General features: G+C 36.0%; 2 protein-coding genes across 2 annotated transcripts in view; both read right to left on the bottom strand.

Moving 5' to 3' along the window:
• The window catches only part of LOC149772614 (uncharacterized), a 419,962-nt gene that overhangs the window by 190,151 nt on the left and 206,431 nt on the right, over positions 1 to 23,380 (bottom strand). The gene's annotated exons all lie outside the window — the stretch shown is intronic.
• LOC149772620 (uncharacterized) lies at positions 93 to 22,884 on the bottom strand. Its single transcript, XM_089947553.1, has 4 exons — positions 22,521 to 22,884; positions 21,498 to 21,851; positions 14,515 to 14,538; positions 93 to 1,827 (listed from the first exon to the last, which is right to left on the bottom strand). The coding sequence occupies exons 1-4, from the start codon at positions 22,582 to 22,584 to the stop codon at positions 1,442 to 1,444; spliced, it is 828 nt and encodes a 275-aa protein (XP_089803679.1). The 5' UTR covers positions 22,585 to 22,884; the 3' UTR covers positions 93 to 1,441.

Genomic DNA, 23,380 nt, shown 5'->3' with positions numbered 1-23,380 from the left:
ATATATATATATATATATATATATATATATATTCTATGGTATATATTATATGGTCTCAAAAGAAGTAATATGAAAGAGTAGAATCAACAAACTATGTAAAACTGAACATATAATTTATTTCCCTAGAATAAAATGTGAAAATGTAAAAGAATTTGAACTTACGGTTTAGCGAATTAAATCCCTTATAATGATGTACTTACAGACACAAATTATAATTATTAAAGTTCTGAACCACCTTAAGTGGAAATCAAAATTAAATCCGACGCTGGAAGTGTTGATGTGCCTCTGGTGACCCGTGTATTGATAGTATTGTGCCTATAGTCTTTTGCTGGATCACAATAAAACAATCAAATAATATATCCTTATTTGAAGTTGCACAATAAATTCAAGTCTCTATTTCCAAGAATGTTATTTTCCGAGCACTTTATATATCCAGAGAAAATTATTAACTTGAATATTCTAAATAATTTGCATGCGAGACGTCGTGGGTTCTAATCGCAGACGGTTCATACAGAGAGTAATAAAAATGGCACTAACACCTGCCTCGCATGATGTTTATCATCAAGAGGTTAGTGTTAGAACTATTCGTTGTGATTTGATCGCAAGGATATATTTTAGCCACTCAATAATATGACCAATACATGTAAATTCTCAAAAGTTATTTGGTTTATATTGTTTGTTTATATCGACGGTAATTGCTATCATATTGCCAAATATAAGATGCATTATTTAACATGACATCCATGCCAACTACTGTCATACATTTAAGATGAGAAATAATCAAAGCACTACCTGTAAGAAATAGTTTTGTTTAAATTATGACAGAAAGTAATAGAGAGTTACGTATCTAATTATAGGAAGAGAGAAGAAATTTTCATATGTATAACGTATCCGCTAATTACCTCATACGTTGATTAATCAATTAAAAATACCTTTATTTACAATAAGCTGTCTGCAAGATTATCGTGATTTGTACTAATATAATGACTGGGTTACGAAAAGGTGAACGCTAAAAGTTATGATCATATTTTTTGGCAGAGTTGATCAACACATTTCAATAGACAAACATCAATATTTACTTAACACTTAAATGATCAATGAGACATTAAGACATCACCAACCAGAGACCCAACATTTACCATGCACCTCATTAACCATCATATGCCTAGCAAAGTAAGGCTTCTTCAAACACGGGTAAAACAAATTCAATATAACTAATTGCCGATAATACTGGAATTTGTTTAATGATACTGACATGATCATATTTATAGTTGTCTCTAATTTGCTATTTATTTTATTCTTTAACATTAATTATTTGGAACAGACTCATCCTTCATATCATGGTTGGAAGTAACTTTTTGACGTGCTGCATGGGCACTTGACTAAACTGATGCATTTAAAGCTGCACTGTTATGCCCAGGTTCTGCACCTTCATTTCTCGCTAGAAGTCAGTCATATTTGGATTAGGACGTGCTTGTTTGAACTCGTTAGAGTTACATGCTACTCTTGGTGCATTTGACAGGGCATATGTTACATTTGGGGTTCCATCTTTATCTTTGCTATGATTGTTAGCATTTCTGTTATCATTTGCCTCATATTTATTTGTATTTTCTTCCTTTCTGCAGCGGTAGAACCAGCAACACTTGCAGCAGCAGCAGATGATGAGGATTAGAAGAATGGACAGGAAACCACCAACACTGACGACAATAATTACTATAACTTGCAGGGTAGGTGATGTGGTCGTTGCTATGCTTTGGGTTGTTCCAATTTCAGTGTGTTTTGTATATATTGTTGTGGTTGTTCTTGTCATGGAAATTGGTGTAGCTGCTGAAAGAAATTGAAGTTCAGTTTATTACTTTGAAGACGTATAGAGATGCTAACTTAATTTTACAAACAGGTTTATTCTTGCAACCTTTTTCAGTTTGACGGAAAGAAGCTACGATGTTGAGCAAAGAGAAAAGCAACACATTCGAACGTCTGCAAAAGAGTGAACTTCAATTGCTTTTCTTCGCTAAATTAAGAATGTGACTGTAAATGAGAGAAACAGGTTTGACATATCATCAACTTTGGTTGGCTGAAATTATTTGGTGCATTGTTTTGATAATTTGTAGAGGTACTGCACCAGTTAACAATGAAACCAGTTACTGAGCAATCACTATGTTTTCTCTGAATATTAGTTTTGCAACAAGAAGCCCAAGTGGCCAAATTCCTCTCAGTTGGCTTACATAGCACCTGTCGATTGTATTCAGCAGGTTGTTTCAGTGCCCTAAGAACATATAACGTATATAAACTATTTCCAAAACTTTATGAAACCATAATGTGGGGAAAATATGAAGTCTTTCAATTGCAATTCTCAACACAACGCTGTGGAATATAATGTATTTTTCATTTTGAAAGCGGTAGTCGAAATTACAGTATAATTTCAAAATATATAACAAAGCTTGAGAACCCATGACATGGCTCATGTAATTCAGATTTGCACAACTAAGAAAGTACATTTTGAGGACATTTAGCATGTAAAACTGTAACCATATTTTTTTTGCCATTCTTATTACCAGCTAAAGAAGACAATTAACGCCTTGTCACTTGCACATTATTTGTAGGGACCCAGTAATTTTATGACTTCATGGAGTCTATCGCTAGCTTAAATCCAAAACATTGTGTCAAAAAATGTTAATGTGGAATGTAGCAAAGCAGTTGGTGTATTGCAGGCCACGAAATATCTGCTTTAGATCATTAAGGAACAAATTTAGTCAACTAAAAATAAGGCCTCTGCTACGTGAATGTACATGATTTGTTTACAAAGTAGTTCCAATGCACTGTTGGGCACACGTGTCGTGCATGTGAGTGCAATATGAAGTGAACGTAAGTGTAGTATCGCTATATACTGCACGATTATGACAATGTAAAGTTAACGGAGAAATAAATGAGCATATAATACTAGTCTGTTAACAAAGCCTGATTAAATACAGGTCACAACTATTGCCTCTCAACAGATATAAGCTCAAAAAATCATAGGCATTATCACCTAATCAATATGCATGGATCTCAGTCATAATTCCATTCATCCAGTGTCTTGATGTTTTAAATATATTTTGACTAATCTGTTCATACAATTAATGAGAACTACAACTTAAGTTCACATAATAAATATGTGTATATATTGCTCTTTACTGAACACTCCTGTATATGCTCTTAAAATAAGATACAGAAAAGAGTTAAAAGCAACAAACTTTGTAAAATTCAAGAAATAATTTATTTCCCTAAAACACAAAGAGAAAATTAGCAAAGAACTTGCGGTATTGCGAATTAAATCCCAAAATAATCCTAGAATTACAGATACAAGACCAAATAAGTAAAAGTTCTGTACAAACGTTAGTAGGTATCTCATTTAAGCCCATTGTTTTGAGTGTTGACGTGTCTGTGATGACCCGTATGCTAATAATGTGCCAAGTCTTTTGTTGTATCACAATAATACAATTAGAGAAAATATCCCCTTTTTTTTGTATTTCGGTAAAAAGTTAAGTCTGTTTCCAAGAATGGTATCAGAGTATTTTTGTATTTCCAGAGAAATAATGACTGAATTTAATAATCTGAAGAAATAATTTCCAGCCCAAAGGAACATAATAGAAATTGATTCTGATAGATCTTACAGCACGATGACAGAAATGCAACAGTAATATCACAAACTAAGACGCAAAACAAATCCCCAGATGGTGTCAAAAGAATATTATTTTAGCAGAAGATTGTTACCATAAATCACGTGACCAATATAAGAAAGTCTAGCTATATAAAATGCAATGTCCTTGACTCAGATAAACAATCATTCTACGTCTGAGAAAAAGTAAAAATTGTTTACCAAACGTGACACTGGTTTTGGACAATGTTAGTAACTAGATACACTGTTTCATTATACACAGCCTATAATATTTAAAAACAAAACAGAACAAAACACAAATTAACAAACAATGCACAGTAAATACACATTACACACTGTGCTCTCAATGCACCTGCCTATATTCCATGCTGGATCAAAATTAGATCAGAAAATATTGCCACTAGAGTGGTAAGCTTTGCCACTCTGATACAAAATTAATTATTATTATGGGTCGATATCACTCATTATTAAACGTGTTTGAAGTCGTGATGATATAAGCCCGAAAACAAAGTCTCATCGATATCAAATAAAGATATGGCAATATCACCAAATTGATAAGAGTTGAATTTACTCGTTGTGAAGTCAGGCGAATTTCTTAATGATATAAGTCCAAATTCTGAGTTTTATCAAAATCAAGTTAGGTCACCTTATTAATACATTTGAAACTTGCTCATTGTTTCCAAGATCACGATGATTTAAGTACATACATCAAGTTTAGTTAAAATCGGATACTAACTATAGTCTCGAGAGTTTAAACAGGTAATTGTGATGTAATTAGCTGAGAGAACCTGGAAACAAAGAATTGTGGCATCGCCAGATTTAAAAACTTTAGTTTTTAGCATAAACAATCTGATGCACCTTTAAAACATTGGACTTCATGAAAAATGTTTCAAAGCAATTGAAGCAAATACAAAACTACAAACGAGGTCACTGGAGGTATAATGCATAAATACCATGAATATGCAGATAACAGTGTCTGGAATATTGAGGTAAAGCAAAGGTTGCCATTGGACCATGAAATATAGTTCACAGTGACCTGAAGTTAACAGGTGGATGTCATACCCTCCCTGAAATACCAGAATAACAGCAATGATGACTCTACCTGCAATAGTTCTCGACAAAATGACATGCACACAAACCATAAACGATAGAAGCTGTGATTACTGATTCCGTGTGGCAACTCAGGCAGAACCTGTAATATGGAGAACAGAATATGCATGACCAGAATACCATGTTGTATGTAAGAACGGTGTGATGAAGTACTATTGGTGGTTAAATAGAGGACACTTTATTAATGTCCCTGTTTTGTTTAATGATATCCTGTGGACCCTTTACCCTACACTACAGCTAATAGTTCTTAAAAAAAAAATTTCTCAACGGTTTACTGTATGGCTGTGGCTGTCCTTCAAATTGTGATTTACTCCATTTTCTCTCTCCTCCCGCCTCAGAGAGCCATATGCATCCCCTTGTTCCTCTTTCCCATCCGGTTTTTAATGTGTTAATATTTAACGATTTAGGGTTAGGTTTACATAATCTTTGTGTGTCTTTCTCAAACTCATAAATACTGTATTATGGTTTGCACATACATCTTGGGTAAGTAGAGTGATGATATTTTAAAACGACTAGTCTACCTCAATATTTTACTACTTGAAAGCAGGGCAGGATATGGAGACATTATCTTTAGTGGTATGTTTTTATTAACGGGAAATGCATCCATTATTTACTAAAGGTAAACAAATGAATTGATGATACCATCCATTCCGGCAGTCCAACCTAACATTACCACATTTTCTGGAACATATTGAGACTGTGTAAGAATTAGAACGTTTTGCAAATTTAGACCTGAAGAATATTGCCCATTATGGCAAACTGAAAATGAAGGCCTATGCTACGAGTAGTAATTCGCGAATTCCATCCACAGAGCAATATTTGAGAAATTTAAAGCTTTGTGAGCGTCTTTTATTTTGTCATTTTGCAATTTGACATTTTCTTTACTTATTCATATACACTACATCGCAATAAAAGCAAGCAAGTTTTAAAGACTGTCATTGCGCACTATTAGCTTAATTGACTTAAAACTATACCCTCTCTCTGTCATTGCAGCTTAGGTGTGTATTTTAATTATTGATTTATATTTTGACAATTTTATATTTTATGTTCACTTTATGATGCATATTCAAGACAGCATGATGAATATTATAATTTTTCAAAGTCTATTATTTCATTTTATTCTCGAAATTAATAGATTTTTAAACTTTATTCATTCTCTCTGATTGCGGTCTGAGTGGAGACTGTAGACAGCATTTGATGTCATTAATCAATAGTGTACATGACAGCATATGTCATTGGAACACAACTAATTTTGAGCATGACTAAACCATGAAAGAATACAGTTTCTTGTAGGGGGAATAATTTTAATGATATAATAATTATTTGTTGACATTGCTCTTTTCAGGACCGAAAATACACTCAAACGCATGACGAGACCCTATCCTGTCCCACAGGCAACAAACAGTTCTGAAGTCCAATATTTGTAATGCTTTATCAGGATGCAGCCTAAATACCACTTAGACACGGGCGTCTCAGTCAAGAATGGAGTAACCGACGGAAGCTGGATTTTTGCTAAGTTGCTAAGCAACCGGATGAACAAAGAAGATAATCTGACCTTCCACTGAAGGGAAGAATCAAACCAAATCCAGACTAAGGACGAAACAAGCATCGCAAACACAAGAAACGAGAGTTAGCTGTGGAATCTGGAAGAATTAGGAACATGGGAACCTGTTTAATTTGTGATGACTGCTTTTCCACGGATACACGTGCATAGTAATCCAACGAGTAACTAGTGACCGCGGTATTGTAGCAGCACTCGTGCAAAATGCAATTTTTAATAATGTAAAACTTGTTTATACTGACTATGGGCACTGTACCTTTAATCTTACTAATGAGGCCATTATTTGAGATTTAATGTAATGTTACACCAGGTTGTATTCGTATATATCTGTTAGGTTCGTATCATGTGTATATGCTGACAAGACCTCTAATGGCATTGAAGGATTACACATGAATATGCCTGATATTTTAAAATAAAATCAAAATTAAATATACTGGTTACTGACTGGTATTATATATACTGACTGGAATAAATGATACAATAATTGATGATTGCTAAAATTTCTTTCCGTCACTCAATTTTGTCATTTTAAGACTGAAAACATTGATACTTCTATAAAATCTAGAGATAATGAGGTGAATCAATTAAATAGCAAATATTTATTTCAATTATGCTGTATATTGTATACTCTCTTAACGGTGGAGTTGTTGGTGATGAACAGGGAGATGTTAGATGCCTTGCAAACAGGGGAAGGAGTCCAGTAGATTATATAATACTATCCTCAGATTTATGTACATATATTGAACACTTCACTGTTACAACGAGAACTGAATCGGATAATTTACCAATCATAATTTTAATGATAATATTCCATGAAAGTAAAATGGCACTGGATAATATAGATTTAGACGCAAAACTTTATCATCTCTTTAAGAGTAATCAGAATGCAAAGAATGTATATGTAAAAGCTTTAGAATTGCTACCCATTGTGTAATGAAGTTTGTTACTTAAACACTGTCCCAATATGCTGCTTACATTGTCCTAAATTATTAGATTATGCTGGAAATATGCTGGAATGCATCAATTTAGAAAAACTGGACATACACTCTCCAAAGCCAGTTTAGGAAAATAGGTATAAATGAATCTTATCAAACTTGTCTTAGTCCGCGAAATTAATATAGAGATGTCTGCAGAAGAAAACAAATATTGGATCAAAGTTCTGAATAACAGTTTAGAGAATTCATGTGATGAGGCAAACTATTTTACCAAATCCAAAATAGATATAGTAATACATAATTTAACGTCTCTCTTTATTACTATTTTGTGGTAGATGAAAAAAGGGTTTAAGACAGAAACTCCATTCTCCTATAATCATTTCAGATTAGTGTATATTCTGTCAGAAAATCTATAGAGAAATAGCATCAACAATTTGGTTAACGTGTCTATTATAAGACAATTCTATGAACATGGGACCAGTTTGCGAGTGTGGACTTTATTTTATGTATGGTGACTATTGAATTATATGTATACAATATTGGTGTAAATTGTTCCATATGCCTAGCGATAGATATCCTAAAAATGCTACATGATGTTAAAGACACTGGATGATAGCGAGAATATCTTGGTCAAATTCTATCAGACTGCTGCTTTATAAATATGGGTTCAGTTTCACGTGGATATGACATAACATTTGTAATATCGATTCATTTATTGTGTAATTTAGACAAACGTTACATTGGAATACGACTTGCAAGAATGCAAGGAAGAAGTAAATTGATCGACACCTTTAATGGCATATAGGAATTAAAAAAGTCTTACAGAATGTAAAGAGTACTTGTATGTTCTAGAACGGAACCAGACGGTTTACTTGTATACTTTATTTGCATCAAGCGAAATACCTACCCATTAGTCAAAGGCAGACAAACAATGCCGAGAGGGCATGTATATTAAATTATGCAATTGACGGCGACAAAAATGATGAAGAATTCCGTTATCAATGTAAATGCCAAAATACTTAAAATTATTATTTAAGATTTGTTGAAAGTACTATTGTGAATACCAACCTTATGCAATATTTTGCAGTTTACTTTGTAATAAATTTATGTATAATCTACCATATGTATTTGACTATATGTCTTACCACTATAATGTATACTTAGAAATGCTTATGTGTTTCACCCACTTTATATTTTCTTCACCGTATAATTTTGTTCTTGGGACAATACCCTTATAGGAAATATTATACAATTCGTCTTTTCATCGGGTCTAATATACGAATGTCTGCATTAATGTTTAACCCTTTAAATATGGGAGTGTGTTGAAAAGGGCTGTCAATATGAATACTTCATAAAAGAAATCGAACATTTTCATTCGTGAAAAAAGTAAGAGAAGAAAATCAGCTAATGCACTCAGAGGGACTGATGCATTTCCTATTGTAACAATTGCAAACGATCGAAGAGCTAAGAACACTGAACGCCTTTATTTCTCAATTCTTGAAGTGGAGAGATTATTTTGGGATCACGACAATATCCAGACGAGCGCCACATTCAGAATTTGATGTATTTTCAAACAGAGATGACCAGTATTTGGGAGCATCCATGGGGACCCCGGACAAAAACCGACCACGATTTGTCCACGTAATTAGATGAAAATCAAAATCCAGGCCTAGATTATTCTGATGACTGAGAGGTCATCTATGCGGTTTCTAGTTCGCTTGGAGGAGAAACTGAAATGCATATGCAGTCTGCCTAAGGGAATCAGGTCCCTGTTGAGTGGAGAGTCAGCAGTGATAGAAAATATACGAGCTGACAACATGGTCATGGCTATCAGTACCTTCAACAGGATCACGCTAGTGCCTACTCTGTTTCGCGTGACATGAACGAGTTCTCTCTTTTGTGAAGACAGTCGTTCCAAGATGGCGAAATCTTGAGATAGATTAAGCTTCGATTCCGCTAAATTGGTTATAAGACCCAGCCGGGTTACCATATAAAACAAATAGAGTGACCTAATCTGAGGGTCGCTATCCTCATATTGTTGATCAACCAATGGCAGACATATTGCAAAATAGGGATCCCAATGAGATTTTAAGCTGACAGCAACTACTCTCATGACACTGGTAAAAACACTTGGTATGGAGGCTGGGTCGAATATCTGCTCACACTGTAAGACATACCAGTCCAAACAAAACCTAGGTACTTTCTGTGAAGATGGAGGATAGGAATGTGAAAGTATACATCCTCTTCATCAATGGAAATCGAATATTGGCCGGCTCTTATTACATTCGTGTATGAGGCTGGTCATGATCTTGAAACCTTTCTTAAACAGGAACTCGTTTAAGGCTGTAAGTGAGATACTCGGTGGAGACTTTGTTTTCCTTTTCTTGTTATCATGAAATTAAGAGAGCGGAAAGCCGGAGATGGTTCGATTATTACTGTCTCTTGCGCCATCTGAGAAACGGAGTCTATTTCTTTCCTTAATTGCACCAACTGATGGTAGCACTTTTGAAGAGTAAGATTCGAAACCGAAGGCAGTACGCTCCTTTCCTGAATAGTGGTTTCGTCTACGGTGTCCAAAATAAAAGGGGACACATTGCAGGAGAGGCTCTCTGGATGTGTCGGATTTCCCCTTTGTCTTAGGAATGGAGGAATGAACTTCCAACACGAGCCATTGCGGCGCCTTTCTTGAAAATAAACACTACATGTTATCTCTAAGCTGGGTTGTTGCAATGACTCGTGCTACATGGATATGAAGATCTTCGCTGACAGACTATGTGCCGAGTAGGGACGATGTCGCTCCTCGTGTCTGCTGCAAATGAGACCTGTGGATACGGGTGACCTTTGTCCATACAAAATCTCAGAGAGCGAAGGGATTGTCCCTAGTGGCAGACAGACAGGTGCGTGAGAACGATTCAACTTTCCCGCGGTCTTTGGAGAAGTAGGTCTGCCTTTCCCTCCTTTACAACTCCATTATAAGAACGGTATACGTTATTATGGAAACTGCAGGATCGTCCTCTGTACCATTTGGAACAGACACTGAATTGTATGGCTGAATGCAGGAGAATGGACAATCGCTTCTCTGTGCTGGATATCCACACATTTTATTGGGATTTGATGGGGTTATTTGACGGCGAGGCACATATTTAATCTCCTTCATTATCTGAACGCTGATTCGAAATGCAGTATCAACGGTAACGTGGAAAGAGAAAGAAGGTCTCGCCATATCCTTTTATCCGTATTGAAAGAGCTCAGATGACCAGTGACCGGTTCTCACATATCGGAGTCCTGTACTAATTCAAAGATCGGTCAATCCAACCGGATTTTCAGTTTTTTCAGTTAGTCCCTTACGCAGATCTGACACACACACGCGCGCGCGCGCACACACACACACACACACACACACACACACACACACATATATATATATGTATAACTAATAATACTGAAGTTTTCATCAAATGGGATGGGATCTGAGTTCATCTAATTGGTCTAACACTAAGAAAACCAGGTGACCGAATTTCTGGTTGATTTGCTGCTAAAAGACCTGAACTTAATGACAGTTGAAATATTATAGAAATGATTAGTTGAACCTTATTCTTATTCTGAAATTGCGTCGTAGTTTTATTTTATATGAGATGTTTACCTGAGAATTGATTATTCCGATCTTAGACACCAATCTTAGTGGACTCCTTTAGTAGTGTTCATTTTAGAGGATTTATGTATGGATTTATTTCAATTATTCGATAGAATTACAACATGCTCAGTAACTGCAGGATTACACAACTATTTTCTAAATAATGTGAATCCATTTAAAGACATATCAGATTACATCATTGTGATACTGTTATCACGTTAAAGATATTACAGATCATTGGCTCATCGGCATGTTGTAGTGGACTTCATTCAGAGGCACCAATGGAAATCATTTGCAATACTTAATACCTTTGGATTTGTAATCGAACGTTAAGGACTATTTAGGATTTAATTCACCATAATGGATGTTATTTTAATTTTTAATTTTGCATTTTAGAGAAATTAATTATATCTGAAATTTTACAAAACTTGTTGGTTTTAGCTCCTTTGGTGTTACTTACTTTAAAACCACAGTCATAACACGGAAGTTAACTTATCTACCGGAAATGGTACGTTTTTAAATAGCAACAGATAACGTGCTATTAAATTCAAAGGAGTTTCCGTGGCTTTGCTTGGATTGCAGTAGCCTTAATTGTGGCAGTGTAAATAGCCTTCCTGACAGAATTAATATGAGATCCATGGCTTTGCTAGGACTTGCGTTGTGTTGTACTGCTGCTTCAGGTAAGAGTTTCAGACGTTAATAGCGAGTACCATCTGGTACTACTGAAGTGTCATGAGAGTCTTGTCAGTAGATGAAATTGAAACTTTTATTGCAGTCTTCATCATTAAGATATATAAAATTTAGTGTAGCGTTTACTTTCAAGTTTCTGATCATGCAGAATCGTTATCTTGTGATGCGTTCTAGAAAATGCTGCAGCCGATAAATGTGAGATGTCTGGTACTGTTGTGATCATCTCATTAGACATATTTAACTGACTTATACAGCTTGCTTTATTCTTGCAAATAGTTGTTGTACTATGTCCCATAACGGCTTAATAGAAGAGGTTCTTAGCTCACTATATACGATATTTATTCAGAGTTTTGTTTGTTGGACTCCGGTGGCCTAGTGGTTAGAGCGTCCGCCTCGGATGCGGGAGTTCGTGGGTTCGATCCCCGGCCGAGTCATACCAAAGACTTACAAAAACGGTACTAACAGCTGCCTCGCTTGGCGCTCAGCATTAAGAGGTTAGTGTTAGGACTGGTCGGCCCCGTGTCAGGATAATGTGACTGGGTAGGACATCATGCTACATGTCTGCGGCATGATGCCCCAGTAATAGACATCACTATAAACTGCCACATTGCAGACATCGTAGCGATATGACTGAAACATTGTTAAAGCTACGTTAAAAATTCAAATCACATCACAACACACATGTTTGTTGGATTGGCAATTATATGTTCAAGGATATTTTTCCATTCCCAATGTCGTCTTTGCATGCATCATCAAGCCATGGTCTGCTGACACGTTTATAAATCACCAACGTGTTTGGCATTCTATTCCGACCAACATGCTGGTGTATTTTTTATACGTGCATTTGATCAACTTCAGTGTCAAAACGATCATCTGTCAGATTTGATTCGCAGATGAATCGTTCATTTGCCTTGTTCAGATTCCGCCTTTGTCTAAACCATTTGGATTTATGAATATTACTTCCTAAAATAAACTGTAAAGTCGTCAATACAACAAATTTGTGCACCACCTTCCCAACTTTCCAAGAGAAAAAAGAGATAGACCGCAGTCAGATCTAACGACTGGAAGCAGGACGATATAGGCCTATCTTTACAAAAGCAAACGATGGTGTTTTAAAACAAAATCTTCTATCCTTTTCCCTCTCGCGTTGATATCCTTACCATTTAAGTTACCAAGAAAAAAATGCGTCAGCAACTCTTCAATGAGATTGTCAAGATCAGATTAATGGAATAAAGTGCTTGGAGGGAAATATATTGAACAAAGTGAAATATGTTGAAATATGTATATACAGTGGCATGCAAAGTGGTAATGAGATTACGTTGGCTCTGTATGATGTTGTACACCTCTATAACATCATTTTCAGTATGTATAGAATAGCTGCTGTACGTTGTGAAATGTTTAAGATTGACTGTATCATTTTCCTTAAAAAAGGTTCACTGAAGACAACTACTGGGTCAGGTTTTCTAAGTAAAGGTTTAATGTCAACAATATGCTTATTTCATAGTCCGCAAATTCATTGTATCACGTTATCAACTATATTTATGAATGTTTTGGGAGTAAGGAACTACATAGAGCTGTTCCTGGAGCGACTTGTTGAGGGTGTCTAGTGTCCGTAATATATACATTTCACAATGTATCAAAATGCTTGATATGGTAGCCAGATACTTTTGGAAATCTAGTAGATTCTTTAATCATCGTTGTGCCTGGTTTAAATCATGAATAACCAATGTGACCATCTTGCTGTTGTTTTAGTGGACCAGATTTAACTGACTTCTCGGAGTTTGAGATTCTGTTGATTCTGCGTTCAATTGGAACAGTTGATTGCTCATCTTTGACTGTGAATCTGGTTTGATCATGTGACTAAGTAATATCTGTGTGCAAACGTATATAATTTGTGGAACGCTACTTCTCCTCTGTAGCTTCACTAGTATAGGATTAGCCAGATTTGTTAAATGTATACCCTCCAAAATGTAGAAGCTTTTATTGTCATCAAATTGCAAGAAATCAATAAATTATGGTTAAGAAGCTTGTATCAGAACAAGTTAATTTGCGAAACCCATGTTGTCATTGAATCTCAATAATTGTGACCTTGACCATTTTGCCTCAAATGCACAGTTTAAATGCATGACCTCTACATATATTGATCAGGTACATGGCTAAGAACTGAAATTAGTTTTGCAGATATAGTTTTTTTTTTAATCACGGTAACAGTGCCCTCTAACCTTTGGCATCCAAATCGATAGCTTTCATTCTAACCCATGATGTACAATTTTTGTAAAGAAAACAATTATATTATGTTATGCACAGTTGATATTAACTTTTACAGATTGTCTCATCATAGGCGTCTTTCTTACATGTGCAAACCATCTACGAGGTTTGGCCATTTGTACATTTTCGTCCAGGTCTGTGATGAATAAATAATGTTTTTGTGGAAAAAACAGTTTTGTCCTGTCCGACACAATGAGTTTCAGTTTTGACCTTTATTTACCAAGGCACAGGTCATTCACAAAGGTTGTTCACAGTCTGCGATGTAGGACTAACATTATTATGTGAAAACCATATTTCTTCTTTCAGTTATATTGTCCTTGACGTTCGACCTTTTCAACCCATAGGTAATAGGTTTATATTTTTGGTCATTGGAAGCATTTCTTTGTAAAAGTGGTTTAGATAGGCCGTATAGAACTTAAGCTGGGTATATTATACGGGAAAGGAAAGGTTAACACAGAAATGGGCAGCCACCAAGAGACAGGAATGGATAGGCAGAACATATCCATATAATTTTTAAATCAGGGGAGAAGCAAAATTTGCCATAAGTACACATTAATGTTCTGTACTGAGAGAGAGAGAGAGAGAGAGAGAGAGAGAGTGCGCGCGAACGAGAGAGAGCGAACGATAGAGAGAGTTTGTACAATAAAGGTTCACTTACTATTTGTAGTTGGTATCGTTGTAGCTGAAAACAAAGATGTATAAATCAGTAAACTGTGTGTCAAATAATGCAGGAAAATAATAAAAAAGCATGTTACCTCTATTTCTAAACTGACGCCAGTATTTCTAATTTGTACGGCTGGTGTATCAACACAAAAACTTCCATGTTACATAAAGCAGATGAAACATCGTCGCTGTGAGTTGCCTCACGGGGGTGTTCAAGTAAATGCACCCATCAAATTCATTACTGTAGAAATAATTGTTTGCATACCAAAAACTAAAAGTAGAAAGTTAGATTTTAATAATTGGAAGTGGAATTTAAACTACACTTCTCTGACTAGCTAACTTTAACTTCTATTGTTCATACTCTACAGTGCTTGCAGTCAGAATAATAATTATAATTTGCATGACATTTCATGTCAGTAGGTAATTTATACTTTACGGTACAGTAGTGGACCATCCCAGACGATATTCTGATAAATGACCCGTAGACACAAACATAATTCCGAAGATATAATTGTGAGAATATCGCCAATTATTGGTATGATACCCATGAACTATACTAAAAAGAGTTCCCACAGGTAACTGACACTTTATTGGGAGAAACGAATTTCCAAAATTTCAAGATGACGAGATTTATTATATTTAGTACTGAGTAATGAAATTATTTCTGATAGTATTCAAGCAACACTCAGATATTAGATCTTCGTATTAGTTGCTGTGTGGACATATTCGACTTCGGTATATCAAAGTGGCTTTCTACTTGGGAGGAATAGTGATAAATAAAAAGATCTTCAAGACCGCATTATTGTGGCCATATTGAGGACAGGTTACCACTAATTTCAATTAAGAATAATTAGATGTCTTAAGAAGTATGTCTGCGGAAATTCCATACTGATAAGACCACTTTTTCGTGAGAATTGCTAGGGACAATATTTTCACGATGCCATATTTGTGGTTATATTGGCTGTCTGAGCAGCACCATTTTCAGCTAGAATCAATTATATATCATAAGAAGTCTTGTTGTATTACTCCCACATGAATATAACTATTTTATGTAGCGCCCAAAATCAAGAGATTATCAAGATGACCAGTGCGGCCGCCATACTGGGCGAGCAAGTGGCACCATTTTCGTTTTCGATGTACTAAACAAAGTAATAAAATAATAACAGGAGTTTAAAAGAGGCCGTTATGGTGGTCATATTGGATATCAGCTTTGCATTATTTTCACGTAGGATAAAGAAGTCGTTCTGTTAAAGCCCCATTTCTATAGGACTATCCATCCATGATTAAAGAGATAACAAGTTTTGTAAAATGACCGCTGTTGCTATCATACTAGATGTGCAACAGACTGAATTTTCATGATGGGCAAACTTGATCCTGGGATAAGTGTATGTGTAAAATTTGTGGCAGTCCTCCAGGTAATCTATAAGTACCTAAAATTAACTTCTGCTAATGGACAAATGAACTGCAGACAACATACCATCCTGTAAAATGTATATAATGTAGTAACAAAACTGGCATTTTGTACCAGACGGTTAAAGGGTTTCTGGTCAGCCAGAGTGGAGGTGTGTGGCAGCGTGGTAAAATTAAGTTGGGTGTGCAAGTCAAACGACTAGCCGATTAGAAGGTGTTTTGAAATTACTTTCAGCTCTGTCGGCACACGACTGAAATGCATAAGGTTGTTAGGACAGCCATGTCCCCACCTCCACTTGCCTCTTCGAAAAGCCAAGATAATCGGGTGTTCAAATTTGTATAAGCTTAGGCCTGCATTGACTTTTTCTGCATATGGCCACTGTATAATATGGTTATATTCAGCTAATACACATTCGAACTTTCTTTGGGAGATGGTTATGTCAAGTGAAATAGTACATCATAAATAGTGACATTGTTTGACATTGTTTGACTATGATATTTATCAAGTTAAAATTTTTTCGGAAAACATTTTGAAGCCTGTATTACTTTGTGCATACTCACGTTGATAAAGTATAAATCTTTGTTTAGTATTGGTTGAACTGTAAATATACGCCAAATCTCTGCACATTTATTTTAACATTCTTGTGGGAATTACCAACTTTCACGGCTTGATTATAAAACAGTTCACTCTTTTTAAAAAAAACGCTAATTTGGGAATGGGGCTTTTCATTTTTTAATATAAATCTGTTCAACTCTATTTAATGAAATGTGCATACTTAAACATATTGATTGGGAGTCAATGTTATACTTTCATAAATAGTGTTTTCATGAACAAAAGAGAAATGCGCATGGCTACAGTTAGATAAGAATGAACCGTGGATGAGTCAGTGAGTAAATTGATACTGTGGCATTCGTGTGATGGAGAGCATGCCAAATGTCAAATGTATTCATCCTGGATATGTAGTACCAGTATTGCCGTCACTTATTGGATTTGAGAACATTGTGGTGGTGATTAAATAAAGTGAAGAAAATAAGAAAAAGGGACGTGGAGGAAGTAATTTAGCGCTTTTTTTGCATAGCTTATGACCACGTAGAATTTCAGTAAGAGACTTGAGTGCGTGAATATAAACGTTTGTTTGACTAGTGTTTTTGAGCACCGCAATTACATATCAAATAAAATGTGGGAGTTTGTAGTGTTCTTGGTTCGATAATATAACATACATTTTAATTTAGAGTCATTTGTGTCCACCAAGTGCAGCGCTAGTACGAATGGTACAAGTTTGACTAGTACCGAAGAGTCGTGTTAGTTTGCCTTATACGACTGTGGCAATGTCCATTAGAAATTGAACCCATTCATTGCTAGGAGCTCTTGAAGTCTCATAAATTAATATTTTCTGTGAGTGCTGGTTCTTGAAGATCCGGAAGGCAAGTGTGTACGATTCAAGTACTCTAAATTACCCTATGCACGATGATCGCTGTCCTTTCTCCGCCTGGCCACATGTCACGCTTGGTCCTTTGGTTACGACAGGGTTCCCATTAGATGGTAAATATGCACCAGCGCAGTAGCGGGTAGGGATGCATTGTTTGTAGACAACCCATATAGTATCTAATCAACATCCATATTATTTTCAGCAGCTGCCATAGTGTTTACAATGTTCTAAATTTTTATTACAGAGCCCTTAGAAATATAAGTTAAAGTTCCATATGGCAGAGTGTGGCTGGTGGTTTACAAGATATGTAGCCACAACGTTTTATTTGCTCAATAACTGGTATAATACCGATAGGCCTATATATAGACATAATTTACTAAATCACTGCTTTCGGAGCTCCGTCCCAATAATATTGTTGGAGAGGAGCACTATCAATGTGTTCCATTGAGAAGTCACCGGTAGCAACAGAGTACATATGTACAAAGGCGACACAATACTGGTGGCATGACAATCGATATATGTGAGTTTAGTAATTGTCAGTTCTTATACGTAACCCCAGAAACAAAATGTGAAGTTTAGAGTGTACGAAGCAGGTAATTCAGAACATTGCGTCAACGTTAATTATAATCCTTGGTCGTTTTACTGCGAGCACATGAACTGCGCATTGCATGATTTAGGCAGATAGTGGGAGACATCTGACAATAAAATCCAAGTAATAACTAATTGTTTTATTTAGCAATTCGCACCTAAACACTTTCATGTTGCAGCTAAGGAGGCCGCTGATCATGGAGCAGTGTGGATGTATGTTTTGAAAGACTTCGTTGTTGTAATTTTCTCATCTGTGTAGCAGATGGCCGACATGAATTGTCTTATATTAATCCGCACGTACTTGATGACACATACATAATGCCCTTAGCCATTCCGTTCAGACCCGGGTGACGCTTGGTAACAACATATTTATTCTGAGTCCGACAACCACAATCTCGAGCATGGATGTCACCAATCTCATCGAGGTTTATAGAAGATATACGCTTGAGAAAGTAAGCTAACTCCCATTTCTTAAATAACTTCAAACTACAAAACTCCTGTCAACATCTCCGACCACAACTGTCAAGTATCTTGACTCGCTCATTCCTTATCTTTTGATTTTTCTTCAGCTGGTATGGACACCACGCACAATACGCCAGTGATAATCCGGATTATGTCCACCTCGATCAAGTAAACACAACATGGCGTATTATTAATGTAAATAACAGCCCTGTCCACCCAGTCATGCACCATATGGCTGGACGTTGAGGGCATTTTCCAGGTTATGACACTCGAACTTTATGTAATTCACCTTGATTGGAAAGTTGATCCATCAAGTTAAGATCTGGCAGGATCTTGCGTTACTGCCTTGGTGGGTCAACATGATCTTCTGCTGAGTGTAGAGCCAACTGAATAGTCCACAGAAGACAGATATCGTCAATGGTTTCACATTGACGATGGATCTCGTTGGAATGCACTTTGATATTAGAAAGAAACTGTCAACTCAAATATGTGGCAAACATAGATCTTCTAACACAATACTAAATATCATCCAGACTCCTCTCCCATGAACTCTGTAATTTGCCTTAGTGTGGTGGCGTTGCTTTGGGCGACCAGTTGCTCGAACTCATCAATGTGTAATGAACTGTATAGCTGGTCCGGAAATAGGCCATCACTTAGATAGTTCTTATTTATTATTGTTGGGATCATTCAGTCTCTTTCAAAGTTGCGCTGTCAATATGATGCAAAACTTCCTGTCATCTTCATCCCTTCCGATACCTTTATGACACAACATGCCGTGGCATTACAAAATGCCAACGCGTCAGCTTTGAGCCTGTGATGCTCAGACTTAGGGGCCCGACAGTCCTTCACAATCATATCAGCTCTAGCAAGTTGCGCTACAGATAGGCTGGATGTTTAGCCCCGTATTTAGGAACCGGAGTCCATGATCATTTACTTTCCAAATTTGTCTCCAGCACTTCCCGAATGACCGAATTACACCTGTCATCATGCCTTGTTTCCTATTCGTTTAAGAGTGCTTCCCTCTGGTTGTTACCCACAGCTTGCGAAGATCCAGTGAACAGAAGGAAAGTCAGCCTGGTATTTCCAGCATGGCCAGATTAGTCATGAGTCTGCTTTGAGCACCCTTTCTGCTACCTAGGCTAAGACAGGACCCTGTCAGCTTGAAATGTTATACCCTTCTGTACATTTTCGTTAATAAAAGGAACAAAATAAAACGCCATGGGCTGGTCAGGTTATATTCATCACAGACACTCCCCCTTTCGAGTTCCAACGGCATAACCTTGCTCTTGCTCTTAAATAATGAGGTGAGGTAGGGAAGACTTGGGAAAGCATAAATTAAAGTCAGGTCTAAGACCTTGCCGCAACCGGTGGAAATCAACAAATAACTATTACAAGTTGCGAGGAGCTGGACATTCCTCGCACCTCTAACCCTGAGGTACGCTGGTCCAAAACCGGATGTAATGCTCTCTTAGAGAATAGACCAGCCACTATGGACGGGAAAATGAGCAGGTGCTTCAAATGTCACCAAACAGTTTGAAAGAAAGTAAGGTTTCATTAGAGCAATTTTATGTCCCACTTGATTTAACCTGGACACAGAGGATAAAACGGCATGATGCCAAACATATATGATAGAGCATGTCATGATTATATGTCAGTTGTAGAGCTCTCAATAACAGAATTATGATTATACATGCTAATTTTCATAAGTCAAGGTCAATGTCATCAATTTAGTACCTAAAAACAAACCGTCAGTATGGTTTGTTTATGCATCAACCATACGCCTGTCATTAAGTGTAAATTGGCCAACACAATAAAAAATAAAAAAATAAAATCAATCAAGGACAATCTCTGGAGAGATGATGAAAGTTTTGGTGTAACTGCTTTAACGATTATCTTTTAACACTAAAATCTACTTCATACTGAGTCTTAGTCGTCTTCATTGCAAAAGACATTTAAAGGCGATAAAAAGGGTAGAAAGCATCTAGTGTTTACCCTATTGTGTATATTAAAAAGGAAAGATTATATTTAACCTTCACTGTGTAGTGTGAAATTGTTTGTTAAATTAAAATTGAAACTAATAGACAGAATAGTTTAATTTAATCAAGATCTGTGGGTGAAGTTCTATGCAAACTTCGCCACATCTTGGGACAAAAGAGCAACTAATGACTTTAATCTAAAAGGAAGTCTTTAAACTATATATATATATATATATATATATATATATATATATATATATATATATATATATATATATATATATGTATGTATGTGTGTGTGTGTGTGTGTGTGTGTGTGTGTGTGTGTGTGTGTGTGTGTCTTCGGAAAATAGATAGAAAATTTGAGATGCGAATGAATATAAAAATACGTGTTTATGACTATGAATACCTGAATCTCCAAGCGCAATTACACAAATAGCATAAGAAGCAAGAACACATTATCAGAACCAAGTATGGTATAGCTGTCTTTACGATGCTAATATAGAATTAAGTTATCTCAGTCTCAAGATCCAATGTAGAGATAGAATGTAGCCAATTGATGACATAACAAATCGTTATTTTTGTTATGTAGAATTTTTTTTTTGACAATAAGACGAATCAAACTATGCAATTTGACTACACAAGTGACGATACATGAAATAAGAAATATTTGTGTTATTTAAATGAAAAAAGATACCGGCAATTTTTTCAAGATGAACTAAATGCTGCACCAGTACAAGACATGTCTTGCCTGTGAAGTAAGGTATTGCTGATATGTGGAAAAAGATAAGAGAATCTGAAGTTAAACATGATCAAATATTATAAATGTTGATAGATTGTTTAAATAACAAAGCCATAAATAATCAAAAGATAAATATAAAATATTGCATTCAGCAAGATTGCATTAAGATATTAGGAAAGTAAAAAGCTATCTTATGGATGAGATAAATATTTTGTCTTGTGAAATTTACCTCAGGCTGGCACTAAATAGCAAAATTGTGTTGGGGTACCGTGAAACACTACTATATAAATACTTAGCAATAAATACGGAAAATTCGTTTACAAACTTTAAGTACTTTCCATTTGTTTTTCATATTTGATAGGATACTTACTGGACGGTAGCCTGATGATATACACGGCTGGGTCCGTTGAATTTCCTGCACTTAAGCGCAGAGAACACGACCATGAATTTCCATCATCCTCTGCAACAAGGTTATTCAAAGTCAAGCTGTAGATATTGTTCACTTGATCACAACTGTAGGTAGTTCTATTCATATTGTAAACAGTCGAATCTGGAATATTTGCAGGAATACAGTTGGCAAAGAAACGGATGTCTAACCCTGCTGAATTTCTCTCCCAAAATATGCTATTAACTGTAAATGAGCCGTTGTATATGCAAGACATTGTCAAATTCACTCCAATTCGAATCTTCGTAGGACTAACAGTAATGTAAGCATACGACGCTTCTGCAAAATTCAAGAGAACAAATATATGATAAACTATGGTGATCTTAAAAATGAGACAATCGTTTTTAAAACATTGGCTGTTAATATTCACTCTCTAATTGTAAGGAACGCGTGTACTGTTATTCATGTTGTAGAGCAAGTCTTACGTGGGGAAAGAATCTCGTGTACACGTACACACAATTATATATATATGTTCTCATCCAACCTTGCTTCCAAATAATTCATGCTACATCACAGCCTAAGACTATTTTGAATTGAAGTCACACCTCTTATGTTGACTGCATTCTATAGGAAACGAAGCTAGATAAAGCAATGGATGCAGCGCTTCACCAAGGTGAATGCAGTTTTCTCGGTGTCTATAACCAGACACATGTACATGGTAGACACGAACAGGTTTCACTAAGACCATATCGATGCCTCGTGCCAGTTAGTTAATCAGGAGAACATTTGCATACAGGCCTTTCACTTTTGTTTCTTTTCATTTTTAATCTCAGTTGGAGAATATGTATGCTAGTTTTAGCAGAACATCAAATCTGCTTTTGTGCTAATTTACTAATGAACAAAATGTATATAATTTTACAGAGTCTGAGAGAGAGACAGACAGAGACAGACAGACAGACAGTGAGACAGAGAGACAGAGAAACAGAAAGAGAGAAGAGTGTTTCGTACCAAGTATGTTCACATTATAGCTTAGGATTAAGATGATGAAGCACAGTGGCAAATTCCGTTCCATGTCAGACTATGATCGGAATATATGGTGAATCTGTCTCAAAGCAGAAATAATGTGAGTCTTCTTTTGTTCTGATGGTCACAGAAATGGTGCAGTACTATCTTATGTGCTTTTGCATTTGTGGTCTTGAAGGAAGTTAAGTTTTTATCTGGCTAGACTGGTGTTTTGATGGATAGATGTTTTGCTTACATTGAACCAGTCAGTTTTTTCGACAGAGCCCAACCAATCAGTACATTGCATATATTAGTGTGGTTCTCGGATCGTTTCCACCACATTTCTCTTCTCTTCATTTCAGTGGAGTTCGAATGTCCTCGGCCTTTTCCATTACATAGCAGAAAAAACCCATCCCATGTATAAAATTGCCATTTGAACTGTTATCAAGACTGTCGTTGTCGTAACGTGATAATTACTTCATCTTACGATGTCTTAATGACATGTCATTGTCATCAGCAGCGTAAGGAGCATGTTTACACTATTGAAACTAAATGATCTCATCAAATTACATATTGCAAATCTGCTTGATTAACATTCAAAATTATGATTGCATGTCTGTTCGCGCACATCTAGCCAGATGTTATTCTGCCACAATTGTACCAATATCTGTAATGTCACTACTATTACCTCAGAGTCTCCGTAAGCAAGTTGAACTTATCTGAATGGTATTTGAAAGTGACGAGGTAGCTCCGAATGCAATCGAGGCTTACCTTAGAACATCCTTAGCTATTTACGAAACTACGATTGATAGAGGCTTTGCAAATGCATCGAACTACAATTTTCATTCTGAACTTCTTTCAATCAT

Source organism: Sinohyriopsis cumingii, unplaced genomic scaffold (genome assembly GCF_028554795.1).
Source record: "Sinohyriopsis cumingii isolate HCF-2022 unplaced genomic scaffold, ASM2855479v2 utg001339l, whole genome shotgun sequence".
Taxonomy (NCBI): domain Eukaryota; kingdom Metazoa; phylum Mollusca; class Bivalvia; order Unionida; family Unionidae; genus Sinohyriopsis; species Sinohyriopsis cumingii.
Note: the sequence above shows the minus strand (reverse complement) of the source record. Positions and strands in the feature narration are given on the sequence as shown.